Raw genomic sequence first — 19,244 nt, forward strand, 5'->3', positions numbered from 1 at the left:
CATTGGATTCTGTCCTTGGTGATTCTCCATCTTCTTGGAGTCCCTGCCTCAGTCCTACCACAGCAGAGAACCTATGGTCCTTGCCGAAAACCAGACTACAGAACACACTGTTCCCCTGCCCTGACCACCTCATCGATGACCTGCAGAGGCTGCTCATGAGCTGGGAAAGTTGCAGTCAGCTGACCATCCAACCTCTCCTATGACCAGGTTAAGAGACCACATGAGCTGCTAATTTGCCACATGACCGGGGGTGGGGGCGTGGTGTCCCATCTATCCCTGGTCCTAGTTTGGACTCCATGACCTGGGACCCTTCTGGGTCTCACAGTGCATGGTCTGGGCCTGCCCAGATGAGCAAAGCAGATGGTCCAGGTCCTGTCCTCTCCTCTTCCCTCTCCACAGGTGTGTTCTGGGGGCTCCAGGGTCTGCTTCTGCACATAACCCAACTCCTAGGAGTACTAGGAGGGGTCAGACTTACATGACAGCATCCCCGGAATACTCAGCTGAGATCCTATACCACATCACCAGCTTTATGACAGGAGGGGCTCCTTTGAAATACTCAAGGCAGCTCTCCTGGCCAACACTGTCTGCTCAAGCTATAGATAGCCAGAGTGGGCATGTTCTTGTGCGTAGGGATGACCTTTGGGTGTTCCATGTGTGCTTCTGTGGGGGCTCTGGGGGGCACTATATGTGGCTGTGTGTCTGTTGGAGGGTCTGTGTGCACATCTCTAGGTCTGTGAGAGATAAATTTGGGGACTTCCTGTGTGAGTCTCTGTGCATGCATGATTGGACAAGTGGTAATTCATCACCCACACTGGGAAGGTAGGTTCTGTGATTATTCCATTTTTCAGATGACAAAATGGAGGCTTGGAGATAGAGACATGTCTCCAGGCCTCAGTTTTCTCATCCATATACAAAGAAAATACAAAGAAATCCAAAACCTGGGAATAAGCAAAATGAGGATTGTATGGCTTTAAAACAAACAAAAAAATCATACATTTCCTAAGCAATTCCCCTCCACTGTCCTCTGACCCTCCCAAGAATCAATTTGGTTGTATTAACTGTGTATAACCAGCTGGGACTCAGTCCTCTTATAGCCAGTGAACTTGGAGCAAACTTTAGAGTGGGGCTGTGTCTTCTGCCTGGTTGAGAAGACACTCCACATGAGTACAGTCTGGTGGCCGTGCAAGACCAACCCATCCAGTTTCCAAAGTAGCAAGCCGGCTTTGACTTTCCTTTTCCAACTGAGTATGCAAATCTCTTAGTTTCAGTGCTCTTGGAACCAGTTACCTTGTCTTTCTACTGATGCCTCCATCATAAGTACAAAATTCATAAATGAAACAGATACTAACAAATACTTCTAAGGATTTTTCTCTTAAAAATGTGAAACCAGTGCTGGGGAGATAGCTCAGTCGGTAGAGTGCTTGCCTTACAAGCACAAGGCCCTGGGTTCGATCCCCAGCACTGCAAAAAAAAAAAAAAAAAAGTGAAACCAGAATCAGTCACCCTCTTTGCCACCATTGGGCAGGCCTCGATCACAGTATGAAACGTGCAAAATTTTGTAACTCACCAAGCTGATCCTGTGTGCTGAGAGGCATCATTCTTGTTTTTCTTCAGATTGTTTTCCTTAAAAATTCTTTTGCTACTGTCCCCTTAAAAGCCTGAGTGTATACAGGTGGAAATCAACAAACATGCCTGTAATGTGTTATGGTCCAAGTACCCCCCTGGTCCCATGCCCACAGGCACCTGGGGGACCCCTTCAGTCCTGTACCTCCCTATTTTCACCTGTATGAGCATGCCGTGGAAAAGACCCCAGGAGGCAGCATCTTCAGTGAGTCATGGTGCCAGAAGTGCAGGAGAGGCCCTCAGTGCTGGTGAGAAGTGATCTGTTTAGGGCCACCTCCTCCCATCTCCCCTCCCTCCCTCCCTGGTCCTGCACACAATGGAGAATCTGGGTAATTCTACAGAATTCCAGTCTTTAAGTGATCTTGGCCTTCCAGACAATGAACAGTCAACTGGGGACAGAAGTGGATGTATGTCCAGAGCCAGGAGGGAAGGGGCTTGATGACAGTAATGACACATGGCTCCTTCAAGGGGGATGTTTCTAAACTTCTCTATTAGACAAAATGTCTCTCTTGAATGGGGCTGCATCTCGGAGGCTGGGGAGCTCTCACTGAGCTTGGTCCCTGAACCCCATTTAGGTGGGGGATGGGCAAACAGGGCAGGAGTAGGAGAGACGACCTCAACCAAGCACCACGGACAAGCCTCAATGCTAGGGACTCTAAAGTGGTAGAGACTGCTGGACATGGGCACATGGGCATGTCTCAGGAGGGTCCACAACTCCATCTGAGTTGGAAACCAAAATGGTTAAATGGCCAGGGCTCTGAGCTGGGCGCTGAACCACAGAAGGCCAGAAGCCAATGGAACTTAGTCTCTATCTTGTCTAAATGTTCTTCTGTTCCATGGACCAAGAAGCCCTGGAACAGAAGGACACTGTGCCAAAGTCACAGAACACAGAGAAAGGGTGGTGGGAAAAAGGACACCTTGCTTCCAACACAGCCGACACACTTGGTCAGTGACCATACCGAGCTGGATCTGATGAGTTTCCACAAGCTCCATGTGGAGGGCCCTGCCCACCCCCCGCCAGTCACTGCATCACTGAGAACAAGTCATTCCACCAGCCACCAGAGAAAATGACCCGTCACCCACTTAGGTCTTTTGTGGGGCCTCAGGAAGACCAGGGAAGATGGATGCCCAGCGGTCTCAGCCCCCTTGGCCCTCAGTGTCAGCTCTCAAACAGCTCAGACACCCAAGAACTATGGAGGTGAGACAGCAGAGAGGGCTGAGGTGACAGCAAGCATGAGAGGGAAATTTGGGGAAGAGAGGAAGAACAGAGAGGGATGGAGAGAGCAGGACAAGGCCCTGGGAGGAAGAACGGGGGCAGCAGCGTGAGGCACCTCTGGCTTTGGGCCTCAGTCAGGCCCTGTGGCCCCTCACTGGGATTCAAGAGATAATGACAGCCCGTCATCCAGGCTTTTCAAAAGTGGGGTTTGTTTCCTTCTGGAGGTGCCACAGGCAGCCAGCTGGATTCAATTTGCAAGGTGGGACTATGAGGCAAGAGAGGGTACAGCACCTGCCCAGTGCCACCCATAGCCACCGATGCCCCAGAGCCTGGGTCTGTTTGATATCTGGGCCTATGTCATGGGGGGACTGACACTTCAGTAGATAGAGGATGGGAAAGCTCTGCGTTCCTCCCCTGCGGGCCCTGACTATACAGAACCCAGGCGGCCAGGGCTACTCCGTCCATGCCTCTCAGAGCATCCCCATGCACACACCTAGGCCCACCTGCTCATGTGGGACCTCCCTGGGCACCACGCTTCCTCACATGCTACCTGGAAGCCCACATCTGGGCCCCGACGCTCTGCTGGGTAGATGTGCAGCCTGTGGCACCTGGCCTGGCCTTCCTCAGGGCACAATCTTGTCAGGTCTCAGAGATTTCCCTTAGAGTCAAGTTTGGTTTGTCCTGGAAGGCCTGGCCAGGGCTGTGGATGTGGGATAAATGAGTTAGGTCCTCCCTTGGATCTGCCTCATATTTGCAGGTCTGTGCTTCTCCTGGGGTCACATCACCTGCTAAAGCCCCCTAACTCTGCCCTCACTTATTCCCGTGGGCACCCAGACTCTCTAAGCAGGAGGGGAGGCAGGTAAGAAAGGAACAAGAGAGAAAAGGAAAAGGAGACAGAGGAGTGGGCAGGAGAAGGGGTAGGGGGTTCTGAGAGGGCAGAGGCCAAAGGAGGAGAGGAGTCAGGACGGGGAGAGGGCAGGCTGCTTCCGCCAGAGGTCCCACGGCCTGGATGTGTGCAGGGCCTGCATGGGTACTTGTTGGGGCAAGTGTACATCTATGACTGTGGGTCATGTTTGGGATTTCTCTCCCATTCCTGGCTTAAGAGCTTCTAAAACCCTTGGAATTTCCCGAGTGATCGATGTGAAAGAAGAATCTTGTTATTCATAATGAGCTCTCTTCAATCACACCTGTTTATGCTGACTCGGTGACTCTTAGCTCCCCTCAGGAGCTTCAGGACGGGAGCTGGTTGCCAGAGGAGCCAACCACAGGTTTAAAAGGGTTAGGACTTTCAGCCCCACCTTCCGACGTATGGGAAGGAGAGACTGAATTATTCATCAGTGGCCAAGTCTCTAGTTAATCATAGGTACATAATGAAATCTTCATAAAAACCCCAAATGGGTTGTCTCTGGCATGGTCAATGTGTTCATGTGCCAGTAGTTGCTGGGGTTACCAGCGCCCCAGTAGAGCAGATTCCTGCTTGGAAGTGTGAACCGGCTGGGAAAATAAAGTCTGAAAATAATAAGGAACAGAAGACAACAGAAAATAGTTTTAAAAGTGGGGCGCCTGGGTGGGTCTTTCGGCCCTGGTAGGAACTGGAACTAACAAGGGAAAAAGGCCCAATCCTTTAAGGGTAAATACATCAAAAAGTTTCAGTGTGGCGGGCTTCTTGAGGAAAACAGGATAAGAATGGGGAAAACAAGCTGTTTGAGGCTTGGCAGTTTACGCCCACCTGGCGGGAGGGCTGCGTTTTAACCTAGGGCGGTGAGCTAAGGCAGGGTGCAGGAATGATCTGGGCTTTCTCAACCAGGTAACTTTACCCAGGAGTTCCGGGAAAGTACCACACCCGCGCCTTATGATGGCTCAAACAAACCCATAATTTATGCATGGCTTCCAACAAGTAGTGGTGCACCCCAATCTGTGAGGACAAAAGCTCCTGCGCTTGAGACCGCTCCGGACCTTGCCCTAAGTACCTCTCCATCTGGCTGTTCATATGTACCCTTTATAGTAACTGTTAACAGTGAGGTGCTTCCCTCAGTTCTGTGAACTGTTAATAGGGAATTCTGGAACATGAGCAGGGGATCACAGGAACCCTCAATTTGTAGTCCAGTCATACAGAAATGTGGGTAACTTGGTGACCCCCTACCTAAGACTGGTATCTGCAGGGGCAGTCTTGGGGACTGAGTCTTTAATCTGTGGGGTTCTTTATTCCAGGCAGTGACCAAACTGATTTACACTGTAGGACATCCAGTTGGTGTCCACACAATGGACATCAGATTAATTACACAAAATCACCATCCAGAAATGGACTTTTGAGAAGTGTTCAATCAAGATTTCAGATTTTTGAAAATCCTTTTTTTTGAAAATTCCTCCTGTTTGGCATTACCTCATCTGCTCTCCTGCTGACTACGACTCCTTATAGCTGAGGGCATGCCCTTTTCAGTTCTCCACCCGCCTCACTTCTCGTTGTTACTTCACTCTTCGTTTATCTGACCCTTGTAGGATATAAGGAACTCTGGGCCTGCAGGAGCACTTTTGAGCACTTCTGGGTGATGGCAAGTCTCCTTGACCAGCAATTGCTTATCTACACGTAGCCTTGGAGGACACCCAAACATGAGAACCTGAGGAAACAGAGATGCTTCCAGGTCAAGTATCTAAATAATTGTTCTTCATTTTTTTGTTTGTTTTTTCTTTCCATGGGGGAAGTTCTCTTGTGTCTTATCTGAGTTTTTCTGCCTTTTCTTTTCACTTTCTCGTTGGGCCTGCTCGTCTCTCAACTTCCCAACAGCTTGAGTGTTCTTTTAATTGCTTAGAATTTTTTAAAGGGGTGGGATATTCTCTTCAAAAGAATACCTTGGGACTTCCAAGATTTTCATGGAGCCAGAGACTTTTAAAAACACTAATAAGAATGGGAATCCAAGGCAGACACCTCCCTTCAGGACCTCAAGAGCCATGTCTGCAGAGAAGTACCAGTTACTACAAAATAGGAATCCTTGAACATATGATTTTGCTGAATAACAACTTGTTGCTTTATATTTATATTAAGGACATCTACAGTAATGTCATTTTTGAGGGCTGCATGATATTTCGTGTATACACATACACACACACACACACACACACACACACAAGCAAAAAAAGTATTAATCTTCTCTCCTTAGAGTACTACTAAGACAAAACAGCTTTTCTTGCTTGAACATTGATTTTTATGTTTTAAAAAGCTGCCTGCTAATGTCATTTGCAGGTTTTTATTGTTACTTATCTTTTTATTGTAAAAACTTCCCTACATATTAGATATTACACTTTCATATCACAAATTTTACAAATATATTTCCACTTTGTTTTACCTTTTAACCTTATTTGGGATTATTTAAAACAATTACAGAAATTTTAAATTTTGAATGATCAGTGTATCAGTATTTCTTTATTGCTGGCTTCTAGTTTTCATTTGAAGCTTTGAAAGACTGTCTCTAATTTCATAAAAATATTTACCCGTTTTTCCTTTCTAAAAGTAATCTTTATTGTTTTTCCTCTTTACCAAAGTAATGCATGCTTGTTGCCAATAATTAAACAGAAATAAATTAATTTAGGTACAGTGAACATCTCTATAATGTGGGTTTTCCTATGCAAGAATAATGTTTCTCTTCACTTACTTTAGGGCCTTTGGTGGCCCTCAGTGGATAATTACAGTTTTCTTTATACAGGTCCAGGGGAATAATTATTTATACCTAGAAAATCACTTTTCTTGATGCTGCTAGGAGTGAGCTATTTCCTTTCATTGTATTTTCTGACTCGTCAGTTTAAAACAATGTTATACATTTTTTAGATATTACTTTTTAACTATCAATTCATGATTAAAAACTGAATAAAACACGAGATGTTTCCATGAGAAGTGTGCTATATTCATTTCTTTTTTAGGGTCTTTCCTGAGGTTGAATCCAATGACACATAATCCATTTCAACATCAGTCTTCAGTTTTTTACATCATTCTATTAGGAATTTGTTTCACTATGGACACTCTGATGCTGACTAAGTTGGAAGCTAAATCTGAAGGCTTTCCCGCACACATTACACACATAAGGTTTCTTCCAAGTGTGAACTGTCTGGTGTATAATACAGTCAGAACTAAAGCTGAAGCCTTTGCCACACTCCACACATCGGAAAGGTTTCTCCCCAGTGTGGCTTCTCTGATGCCGAATTAGATGGGCATTAACATGAAAGGCTTTTCCACATTCCTTGCACTGAAAGGGTTTCTCTCCAGTGTGGATTCTCTGGTGGACAATATAGTCAGAACTACAGCTGAATGCTTTCTCACATTCCATACATTTAAAAGGTTTCTCCCCAGTATGTATTCGCCGATGCCTAGTTAACTTGGCATTGATGCTGAAGGCTTTTCCACACTCCTTACATTGATAGGGCTTTTCTCCAGTATGGATTCGATGATGATCAAGTAGGTTTCTTTTAGAGGAAAAGCATTTCCCACATTCATTACATTCAAAGGGTTTCTCCCCAGTGTGAATTCTCTGATGCTGCACAAGTTTTGCATTGACATTGAAGGCCTTTCCACACTCATTACACTCATAAGGTTTCTCCCCAGTGTGGATTCTCAGATGCTGCCGAAGTTGGGAGTTACACCTGAAGGCTTTCCCACATTCATTACATTCATAGGGCTTCTCACCAGTGTGGATTCTCTGGTGCTGGATTAACTTCCCTTTGACACTAAAGGCTTTTCCACATTCATTGCACTCATAGGGCTTCTCACCCGTGTGTATTCTTTGATGCTGAATGAGTTTTGCATTATTATTGAAGGCTTTCCCACACTCTTTACACTGAAAGGGCTTCTCTCCAGTATGGACACTGTGATGCTGCCTAAGCTGAGAGCTGCATCTGAAGCTTTTCCCACACTCACCACATTCATAAGGTTTCTCTCCAGTGTGAATTCTCTGATGTTGAATTAATTTTGCATTAACATTGAAAGCCTTTCCACAGTCACTACACTGATAAGGTTTCTCCCCAGTGTGGACTCTCTGATGTGTGATATATGCAGAACTACAGCTGAAGCCATTTCCACACTCCTGGCACTGATAGGGCTTCTCTCCTGAATGGATCCTCTGGTGCCTACTTAGACTCCCATTAACACTGAAGGCTTTCCCGCACACCTTGCATTGATAGGGTTTCTCTCCACTGTGGATCGTTTGGTGTGTGATATAATGTGAACTGTAGCTGAAGCATTTCCCACACTTAACACATTTGAAGGGTTTGTCCCCACTATGAAGTCTTTGATGCCAAATTAATTTTGCATTAACACTGAAGGCTTTGCCACAATCTGTACACTGATAAGGCTTCTCCCTAGTATAGCTTTCCAGTTGTTGATTAAGTTGAGAATCACACTTATAAGTTTCCACTAATTCTTCACATTTTAAAGGTCTTTCTCGAGGATTAATTATTTCATGCTTAACAAGTTTTGTGTCAAAACTGAAGACTTTCTCTTGTCCTGTAGAACAAGGGTGTTGCTCTCCAGTGGAGATGGTGTGATATTGAAACAAGTCTGCACTCTGACTATAGAGACACTCCTCCATAGGACCTGTCTCATTTTCCACTGTTCCATCAGTGACACTGCTGTTTTCCTCTTTCATACTTCCTACTGAGTGGACTTTCTGTTGTTGCTCAAGCATAAAGGCTTCTGAAAAACCTGTTTCCTGGGAAAAGTTCTTCTGAAGTTCAAATAATGTACTAACGTTTTCTTCACACATTTCTTCAGACAAGTTACTGCCGGTCTGGATATCAAGATCTACTATAAAAAACAGAAAATAGAAAATGTCATACAAGAACCATGTTAGGGGAAAAAAGACTTGTGCTATAAAGGATCATAGTAATCAGAAGGATTTTTAAAATCACCACACTAGGTCAAAGAATTTAAGGTTCACTCATAAGCTGGAATACTACATAGCTGGTAAAAGAGTTAAATAAATCCATATACACTGACATGAAAAGTCTAAGATATACTGTTAGGTGAGAAAAATAAGTCCAGAAACAATACACAGAGGTGATTCCACTCATGTAAAGAAAAGAAAAGAAAAAAAAAAAAAAAAAAAAAAAAAAAAAGCATGCCTATTCCTAGAAAACTACTTCTGGAAGAATACACAAAAAACTAAGCAAACCGGCACAGGAAGTTTAATACTTTCTTTTCCCACTTTATATAATTTCTATACTGATTTAAGCATGTGTTAATATAATGAATTTTAAAGTAATAATTATAAAAAGATCAGCAATCACACTCTGCCTAAGAAAAGGCCATGATCAATAACATGAAGGTTAAAACTGACAGCACCAGAAGTAACTATAGAACTTGTTCACCAGATCAGCATTTTTTTCCCATCACACTATGCTTTTCTACACTCTGCAATTTTTTCTTAGTCATCCCTATGACACCAAGTTCCTTATTAATAAAAGAAGAAAATGCTTTGGAAAGAAAAGGAATCCAGCAATATGTGGCAACACTGGAAATGACACATGTCAGCAGCACAAGGAAGTAAAAGGGAAAGAATTTTGTTTCTTTCCTAGAACCTAAATTCTGGGCTTTCCAAAATTCCTTCTTCAACTTTTTCTTCTACTTCAGAAAGGCTATTGAAGGCTTATTTGATTCACCTCTTCCCATCCCTCCAGAATACTACTGAATTAATTTTGCTTTTTCTTCCACCTTTCCCCCTAATCCTAAAATTGATTATTTCCTAAAATTCCTTTATGATTTCGATAATCTTTAGAGCTACTGATCTCTGCATTTGTTCCCAAACTTCTCAAAAGGTTGGTCCAAAAATAGTGCCTCTATTTTTTCCTTTCATACCTGTTAAACCACATGTAATATGCCCCTACCTCAATATTTTATTATAATCACCCTCAATAAACCCAAATGACCTGGATTTCCTAGAAGCATTTCAAAATAACACTGGTCTTTTCCTAATTAAAAAAATAATACCCATCTGTTGCTACAGAATGTGCTCCCCCTACTCCAAATTCATGTCAAAATCATAACCTCCAACAAAACTGAATTAGAAGGTGAGGCCTTTGGCAAAATTCTCAAGAATGGGATTAGTGTGCTTTTCAAAGAGATCCTAAAAAGTTCTCTTCCCTTCTACCATGTGAGGACACAGTGAGAAGATGGCTGCCTTAATAGGAAGCAGGCCCTTGCCAGGCACAGAATCTGCCTGCACCTTGATCTTAAACTTCAGCCTCCAGAAATGTAAAAAGGTAAAATTTTGTTGTTTATAAACCACCCCACCTATTGTATTGCTACAGTAGCTCAAACTGACTGAGATAGCTGTAATATCAGAAATTTACAAAGAAGAAAATTCAAATAAACCAAAACATGGCCACCTAAAAATAACTACTGCTACTTTGAAGTGCCTCTTTCCCTAATCATTTTCCTTTCAAATTTTTTTAAAACAAATACGTACTTTTTCAAAACTGAATACTTTCTCTTCTTTTATTCATGATGATCATTTTCCAATGTCTTTAGACAGACTACAAAAATTGGCTTCTGAATTGCTAAATACTATTCCAACCTCCAGAGGTACCTCAATTTAACCATTCTCTTTACACTGAAAATTGAGATTCCCTGCCCCCAATATTTGTTACTATATAAATGTATGGCAAACTTTTGTGCATATATATCTTTGTCTATAGCTTTGATTATTTATTAGGGTACAGCCAGATTACCAAGTACAAACTTTCACTCTACAAAGACTACTAATTCACAATGGATTCACTTAAGAAGTCTATTTCTATTTTGATGCACTCTCATTACTTAATATAATTTTATAATTGCTCTCAATAGGTGATATAGGTTCTGATAGGTGAAATGTCATTATGATAATGATGATTGCTTTTGTGTGTGTGATGGTAGGGATCAAATCCAGGGCCCTGCACATACTAGGAAAGCAGTCTACCATTGAGCTAAATTCCCAACCCATCTCTCATTATTTTAAGTAGTATTTCTCTGGTTTCTACTGAGGGTGGACTTTCACATGAATTAACATTTAAACTTTGTATATGGATCAACCACTTATATTCTTTGCCAATATTTCCATACTTAGTACCCTTCTGTTCTCCAAATTCTAAGATGTGGCAGATGTCTATATGTTTTCCACCTTATCTTTAATAGCATATATTCCATTTTTTTGAAGTAGCAATATACCCACCAAAAAAACTACATTTTCCACCTCTTCTTGCAGTGAGGATGGACATTTATAGTTTCAGTACATGAGATTTAAATGGAAGTCACAGGGTGGGGGTTGTGAGAAAAGTTTTTTAAAAGAAGGTCAACTCTGCTGACATGGACCTTGTGCCTCCTCTCCTTCCCCTACAGCTCCTACCTAGAACCTGTTTGATTTCTCACCCCAATAAACCTACACAAATAGATGAGGGATGAGATTAATGTTTCTATTCTCAGTTAAATCATGGGTTGCCTAGAGATTTTAAAGATTTCAGAATCATCTGTTGTTTTTAGAATGAGATAAAAAACACCTTTGAGGGTTGGGGTTGTAGCTCAGTGGTAGAGCACTTGCCTCGCATGTGTGATGCACTGGTTCAATCCTCAGCACCACATAAAAAAAAATAAAACAGAGGTATTGTGTCCATCTACAACTAAAAAAAAAAAATTTTAAAACACCTTTGATTAAGGACCTCAAAATATGAAAAGAAATGCAAACTCTTGGCTCTGCCCAAGACTTACTCCCTGACAATGGGCATATTTCTAAGACTCCTGAAGTGTTTCATTTATACTTCAACATTTGAGAAGGAACTTCTTCACTTCCTTTATATATAGGTCTCTCCCCAGGCCCAAAAGTAAAAATATTTAATTGAGTACACTATATTAGGCACTTGACATGTATTATCATATTTAATCCTCAACCCACAAGACTAGCAATCCTACCTCCTTTCAGAGATGAGATCAGTGAATATCAGAGATCTCAAATAACTGATCTACTCAAAGTCACACAACGAGGAAACAGCACAATGGGGATGGGACCTTGGGGAAGCCTACTCTAAAGACCAAGCTTCTGGCAGCTTCTACCTTTCTGTGTGAAACATGGTAATTTTATACCCTCCACATTAAGTAGATAATACTTAATGGCAAGGACTCTCAAAATTAATTAATTTTGTCTGCAAAAGATGGGATTACAAAACTAGGACTGATAAGAAAACAAGGCACTTGAAAAAAATATCTGCTGTTAGAATTAGATATGGAAATTTGTGAAAATAAAATTTATTTCTAAAACCCTGGATTCAATCCTCAGCACTCAAGCAAAACAAGACAAAACAAAAAATCAAAACTATTTAAACTTTACTCTATAGGTCTGGCCAATAAATGCAGCATATTTACATGTTGCTGGGTAACATGTGCCTCCCTTATCAATCCAGAGGTCCTGAGGCCTGCTCCAGTTTCAGTGGTCAGTGAAGAAGGGCCCACCAACTTACCTCCTCCTTCCAATCGAGAGATCATAGCAGGTTTGAGAAGCGGAAACCCTGGTTTGAGATAAGGAAACAGGAGTGACATGAATTATTTCCCATACATGAGTTCCTAAACCTCTTCTCACATTGCCTCTGCAATGAGGAGGGTAAGAGCTCTGGGAAAGGTGGGGGATGTGAGGGGAGGGGGATGAGAAGGGCCAGAACTTTGGAAGGGATATGGGAAGACTCGGGAAAGGCCCAGACTGTTGGCCCAGACCTCAGGCAGAGCAAACTAGGAGACTCTGACCAAAGGGTTACCACTTTTTGGCCATGGACTGAAATATTCAGAGCACACTGAGAACCTTAAAAAGATTCAAAGTAAGTAAGATGAGGGGAAACCTGAAGATGCCACCTTGGAACAGGAAGTAACTATTTTTTTGCTGTGTCCAAAACACAGCTTCCATAGGGTGAATCTAAATGTATACAACATCAGTAAAATTCAATGTTGATCCAAAAAGAGCTTGAGGTTTGCTCTTCCCAGCAATCCCTACATGGAGGAGACTAGGAATAGCCCTGGGGTGCCCACTCAGTAAAAGACTACCAGGTAGGAGCCCCACCTGCAACCTGTCATGGAGAAGGGAGCCAGGAATCCCCAAGTGGCAGAGTCTGAGTCCAAGGGAGAGAGGCCTTACCCAGGGAGGCCACATTCCCATAATTCTCCAGCATCACATCCCTGTACAGGGCCCTCTGTGCAGGAGACAGGCCATCCCATTCCGTCTGGGTGAAGTACACAGCCACATCCTCAAAGGTCACCGACTTCTGAAACAACAGGTTCCTGCTGCCCTAGGGCCAATTCCATGGCTCAGGCCCTAAGTGAGGGGCAGAGGGCAGTATAAGGGCTTGGGGAGGGAGCTTGTGAAGAATACACTATTAATAACAAAGAAGATTTGAAAAAAGCACCAGGAAAGCAAACCATGGACTACCCAACTTCTCTCATGCCATTTTTTATGCTTATAAAAGATACCAAAAGCTAGGCTAGAAGAAAAAGTTTCCCATTAGCAAATTCCCCCAAAGTAACTCTGCTCTTTAGAACAGTTTTAGCTTCCATCTCATCTGCCACCTGACCTACTCCCTAGCCAGGGGCTCTGCAGCATCTTCTCTGGAGCTGCCAGCAGGGAGGCTCAGTGCTGCCTGGGTCAGGGGTCTCACTGAAAACCCAGCATTTCCTGGTACCCTCACTTAAGTCCCATCCTTTCTAACTTCTACCAAAACTTCAGTGTTTCTCCAAAAATGTTCGGGAAAGAAGGAAGATCACCATTCCTGTTTGCCAGCTGCTCTGCCACCCTTCTGGTCTCTCTTTTTGTCACAAAGCTATGTGGTCAGCACAAGTTGTGCATGTCACTCCCAGGTCCCTTCTGAGAAGCTGCAGTTCCTCGCTGACTCCCCCTGCATCCACCTACGCCTTCTCTTACAACCTTGGGGACTCGGTGGTGGGATCTGCCTCTCAACCCCTCTCTGCTGGGATTTGTCTTGTTGATCCTGCAGACCTCCACCCATCAACAATGGGAACTTCTACGTATATCTGTGGTCCTCTATGTGTGAACTCAAATAGGTCAAGTAATTTCTCTACACAAAATTAAAGGATCTCCTATGCACTATCACAACCCTTTCCCCCAGCAAGCTGGCACCTCCTCCTGAATTCATTCCTAGTGTCAGCACCATCCACAAAGGAAATGTCAGGTAGAACCCTGGGGTTACTCTCAACTCCCTGTCTTCTCTATTCATTTTCCAGTCCGCTGATTTTCTACATCCTAAAGACTTTTATGTCTCTAGCATTACTATTTAAGAGGGTCTCTCCTCTTAAACAACTTTCCTTGGTAAAGCCCATATCCCCTGGGTCAGTAGAATTTGTTCTGGAATGGTCACCTTGCTTTTGAATCTCCCCTGAAAATTATTCCATACACGGCTATCGCAAATCTGATCAAGTTAACATGACTGGTTCCACAGCTTTCATGTGGCTGGACAGTTTCAAATCACACAATAACTCAGTGACCTTTGGCACATCACTCCCCTTTGCCTCCATTTCTTTTTGGTAGAGTGAGTACAACACAGCACCTAGCACAGGATGTGGATGTCAGGGCTTAATGATTCATGCAAGGGGTACAATTTGGAGTTTGCAACACAGTAAGCTTCAAACCATGTTATTGGGACTATGATCATTCCCAACCTGGAATCTACAGAAGTCCATGGATAAGCTTCAGGGAATCTACAAAGTCCCTGAAAGTGTTTGGGAAATTTGGTTTGCAGGTTTACTGTTTTTGCAGGGAGAAAATCAAGAGCTGTTATCAGAGAACTTAAGTCTGAACCACTGTATGCAAGCCCTGAAAGTTTCACAAGGACATAAGGGGACCCTCTGTTCCACAAGACACTGTCTTTCCCCTCCCTCTATCCCACTCCCCATCATCTTCTCCCTTCTCCCTAATTAAAGGCACAGCATCCTTCTCATTGATCTTGTCCTGCTCCTCCTTTCCCTTGACTCCTCTGCATTGAAAATCCCAGATCTGTGCAATCTCCATTCATATCTGTGCACAGAGCACCCCACATGTGCAGCTTTCAGCCCCACTCACCCAGACGCCCCTGCTAGGGATGCTGCGGTGGAGAAGCAGGGACCCTTGGTGTGCAAAGAACCACACTATGCCTTATGGACTTCCCTGTTGCCTCCACTGGTCATCAGTCCAGTCTCAGCTGCCCCACCTCCACGTCACCTCTCCCAGAAGTTCCCATCTAACAGGTAGAAGCAGTTTTCATGCCTTCTCAGTTCTCCTCAATCTGAAACTGCCAGAGGAAGAGCTGAAGAACCCACAGCTCACCTGGGGCCAGGCTGTCAGGAGCATGGCTGCCATCACCTGGTGTCTCTCTCAGAGAAGGGCTGCAGCTGAGGAGAAACAGAGAAAATGTGAGAAGTCACCATCCACTCGGATCAACACAGTCCTTCAGAGATGATCTGGAGCACAGGCAGCCAGCATACAAGGAGCAGGACCAGGAGCTGCCCAGGAAAAAGGGAATGATCTGCTCACTGGCTCAGAGCCCAGGACTCCTCCCAGCTAGGACAATAATGCTCACTTCCAGGAACCCTAGAATTTTACAATTCTGATAAATAGCATACAGAAGAGTGTATATAAAATGCATGCAGTCTCAATGAATAATAAAGCAAAGATTCATCTATCAACAATTCAGTTCAAGACAGAACATTACCATGATCTTTGACTCATTTCTCTTTCTCTAAACAAACATCATCTTGATTACACTGGAAGAGAATCAAAGATGACTGGGCTACAGCCCCAGCACATAGGCCTAAGAAGTCAGGCTCCACGAAGGCACCTGGAGAAGAGACAGCTGTTCCCCAATATCCTGCCTGTTCCCTGAGAGATCCAAGGGTCCTCCAAAATCATAATGCTTCCACAGAGGTCTCGGCAGTTAGCCTCCCACATACATAGCCCAGGATTCCTTGAGGGAGCTGGGCTGAAGTGAGGTACCAGACTGCCTCCTCACACTGTCCAGCATTCTTACTGCAAAGACATCAAATCATGGACTTCTGAAGTTCCATGGAAACACTGACCACCTTTGTGAAGTTGCAACCTACCAATGGCTCTGAAAGGACCTATACCATTTAACCTGGTTCCTGCCCTGAGGTCCTCTGATGCCACTATGGGACACCTGTTGGGTCTGGAAGTACAGGGGACATAACACCTGAAGAGCTACCTGAGGCTCCTCAAAGACAGAGCTCCTGCAAGACAGCCTGTGAAGAGCTGACTTTGACGATGCATCCTTGTGTTGGTATGTTCAACTAATTTGGCTAAAGAAAGCCCCCTATTCACATACTTGAGTCCTTGTGTGTATAAAGTTGCAAACTAACTTAGAACATAAACTGAAAATCCTACATAACTTACAAATTTGCCTTTGTAATAAATAGCTAGGTCCTTTTAGTTTAAGTACCAGGGATTGAAACCAGGGGTGTTTAACCATTGAGCCACATCCCCAGCACTTTTTTTATTTTGTGACAGGGTCTCACCAAGTTCCTTAGAGCCTGATTAAATTGTTGAAGCCAGACTTGAACTTGCAATCTGCCTGCCTCAGCTTTAGGAGTCACTGGGATTACAGTCATGCACAACCATACCTGGTTATAGCTAAGTCTTAGCCAATCAGTGGCTGGGCTTCAATCAAGCCAGGTTCAAATAAGGCAAACACCAGGTATTAACCAACTGAACTTCTGATTTCTGTAAGGCACTTCCCTTTTTTGTTTGTAAGTGCTACCTAGTCAAATGAAGACCCCAGAATATTCCTGAACCTGCCCTAGTTCTAGGGTAGATCTAGTTATCAATTATAAGTGGACTTTCTTAAATTTATCTAAAGTTTTTCTTTTATTTATTTTTATCCTACTGAACCCAAGGGTGCTTTTAACTGAACTACATGTCCATCCCTTTTCATTTTTCATTTTGAGACAGTGTCTCACTAACTTGCTAAAGCTGGTCTCAAACTTGTGATTCTCCTATCTCAGTCTTCAAGTTGTTGGGATTACAGGTGTGCCACCGCACCTCAAGTTTTTCTCTTAACAGGCTTTCCCTTCTGTTTACTCCCATTGTTCTACTCTGTCCCTCTGACGATATTGCTGAATAAATTCCTAAATAAATTCCTACACAAACCTTTGTCCCATGTTCTGCTTTTGGAAGAAGCTAGACTATGAAAGTCTTTTTTCCCCTACCTTCCTGAGGTTCCATGATTTATTCATTATTTTCATTCTTTCTTATTTGGCAAGTAAGGTCTAAATTTTCCTCTGGACTATTAGCCACATTCCAAAGATTTTAAAATTCCCCATTTTAATTATTATTATATAGCCATTCAGCAACTCTTTTGTCTCTGACCTAACGATAGTATTGCTTATTTTTTCCTCAGTTCATAAATTCTAGATTTATTTTAAAAGGAAAACTTACCGTATAATGGAATAATACATAACTACATTTGAATCTAATAAGTCAACTCTATCATTTCTTTCCTACATTAATAAGCCAAAGAAAGATAAACATACAGTCCATTACAAAGGTATGTGAAAAATTCCAACATTCATGCCTTATTTTAAAAACTTATGCCCTATAGGCACTTATATGTAAGAGATATGTACAACGGTATTCACAGTAGGCACTACTTTAGTAACAAAAACCTGGAAAGAACCCACATGTCCATTGACACATCAACAAGTTTTCATATCATTTTCACAATGGAAGATTACCCAGCAGCTACACATAACATGAATGTATTTAGGAACATAATATTGACTTATGCAAGTATCAGATGACTATAGATACTATGGTGCCTTTTATATAAAGCTTGCAAAAAAACCCAAAAAGACATGTGTGATAAATTTTTAAAAATAGGCTATGTATTATGACATTTGTGTATTATGATAACACAAAATTCAAGATAGGTGTAACCTCTGAGGTGGGAGGCTGGAAGGTGGGTGAGAAGCACACTGATAGATGCAGCAGTACAGGCACTGTTCTTTCTTAATCGGGTGGTGTGTCCATATGTGCTCGTTCTGCTATTATATATGCTAGTATGTAAAGATATTCTTAAACACACACACACACCAATCAGAAAGGAGTGAAGGTGAGGTCCCAAAATGCAATGCAAACAACAGCAAATGGGCCTAACTGTACAACCGAGTAACATAACCACGGTGAAGGGGTGGGAAAGACAAGAGCTAAGCAACTCTGGAAAACAGTATTTTGACTAAATACTATAAGGATAAAGACAAAAACGGCTGTATTCAAATACTGTGCTCTAAGAAGTAAATTGGTTTTCTCTGGGGGTATGGATTAGTAATTCTATAACTATTTTCTTTGTATTCTAGAACTGACCAAATTCGTAATTATACTGTAGAAGTCATGCCCAGGTCATTGTTACTCCACAGCCCAAAAGAAGTAGCGCCGTGTTACCTTTGGGAACTGACATGGCTCTAGGAGACTGCCCTCCAAAAGACTGCTTCTGCTCCCGGGTGGCTGGGAGAGGTTCTGTTTTTTCTATGTTCCCTCTCGGCCTAATTCCTGACCCCATGTCAGGAGCCGGGGTGCATGCAGTCCAAATTTGAAACGCACAGACGCAAAAGTCCCTGCACGACCTCCTCATGTCAAGGCTTGTGATATCACCTCCGGCCGCTTCGCCCCCCAGGTATTCCACCCGCTGGATGCACCCACACGTCTTCCCGAACAGATCAAGCGCTAATGCTTGGGGCCTGGTGGCCGTGGCAGAAACACTGGCTTCTCCTTTCCCCGGACGGTACATATTTGGCCACCAACTCCAAAACAGGAGTCGAGGAGGAAGAGAACCCCTGGCCTCCATTCTGCTCCCTCTCCCAGGATCGGCCTACAGGGCCCTGCTGACTGCGGGGAACCCAATTCCACCCATAGTGGAAGGGCACCCACAAGCGCCCAGAGTCTTGGACCAGGGCACCGCTCACCGCACCTCGGGACCCACGCTCACCTCCACAGCGGCTTGCTCCGCGGCGCGACCGGAAGTGCGTCACTCCGAGCGCCCGAGCCTCTCTAGGTGCTGCCCGGCTCTACCTCTCGGTGGTGCTTTCGCCCCGCCTCCTGTGGCTGAAGCCGGGTCTGTGCGGCGCCGGCCTTGGCCTTTTCCCGAACCCGGTCGTCTCGAGTCTGACCCACGAGAGTAGTTCACCCATTGAGGGGCCGGGGAAGACAAGAATCAGGTCCTGAGAGAGGCGTCAAGGATCTGTGTCGTAGTAAAGCTTCAGGTGTAACCAGATGGACTGGACAGTGAATTACATGCTGTCATATGTAGATTTTCACCTATGTGAATGTCCAGCAAGACATTTGAAATTCTGATAATTTTTTCAATAGGCAAAATTGCCCTATGCATTGCATAATTTTGGCACTCCTGG

General features: G+C 43.7%; 1 protein-coding gene across 4 annotated transcripts; it reads right to left on the minus strand.

Annotated features, from left to right (window-relative positions):
- Nucleotides 1-6,102: 6,102 nt before the first annotated feature.
- Nucleotides 6,103-18,851, minus strand: Znf23 (zinc finger protein 23). Of its 4 annotated transcripts, none has more exons than XM_047530090.1 (5): nt 18,824-18,851; nt 15,157-15,221; nt 12,979-13,155; nt 12,314-12,361; nt 6,103-8,630 (listed from the first exon to the last, which is right to left on the minus strand). In XM_047530090.1, exons 3-5 carry the CDS (start codon nt 13,010-13,012, stop codon nt 6,829-6,831), a joined length of 1,884 nt encoding a protein of 627 aa, XP_047386046.1. In that variant the 5' UTR covers nt 13,013-13,155; nt 15,157-15,221; nt 18,824-18,851; the 3' UTR covers nt 6,103-6,828. The 4 variants fall into 4 exon arrangements, with proteins under 4 accessions (XP_047386046.1, XP_047386045.1, XP_047386044.1 ...); XM_047530089.1 differs by having other exon boundaries at nt 6,103-8,627; nt 12,979-13,105; nt 18,824-18,846; XM_047530088.1 differs by having other exon boundaries at nt 12,979-13,105; nt 18,824-18,846.
- Between the last annotated feature and the right edge of the window lie 393 nt (nt 18,852-19,244).

Source organism: Sciurus carolinensis, chromosome 16, assembly GCF_902686445.1.
Source record: "Sciurus carolinensis chromosome 16, mSciCar1.2, whole genome shotgun sequence".
Classification (NCBI taxonomy): Eukaryota; Metazoa; Chordata; class Mammalia; order Rodentia; family Sciuridae; genus Sciurus; species Sciurus carolinensis.

Excerpts from the sequence above, each read along its gene's own strand:
- Znf23 (XM_047530088.1), bottom strand. The coding sequence starts at position 15,189 with ATGGCAGCCATGCTCCTGACAGCCTGGCCCCAG. Across the intron at positions 13,106-15,156 it reads TCCTGACAGCCTGGCCCCAG|AAGTCGGTGACCTTTGAGGA; the intron begins GTGAGCTGTGGG and ends CTGTTGTTTCAG. Across the intron at positions 8,631-12,313 it reads CTCTCGATTGGAAGGAGGAG|TAGATCTTGATATCCAGACC; the intron begins GTAAGTTGGTGG and ends TGTTTTTTATAG.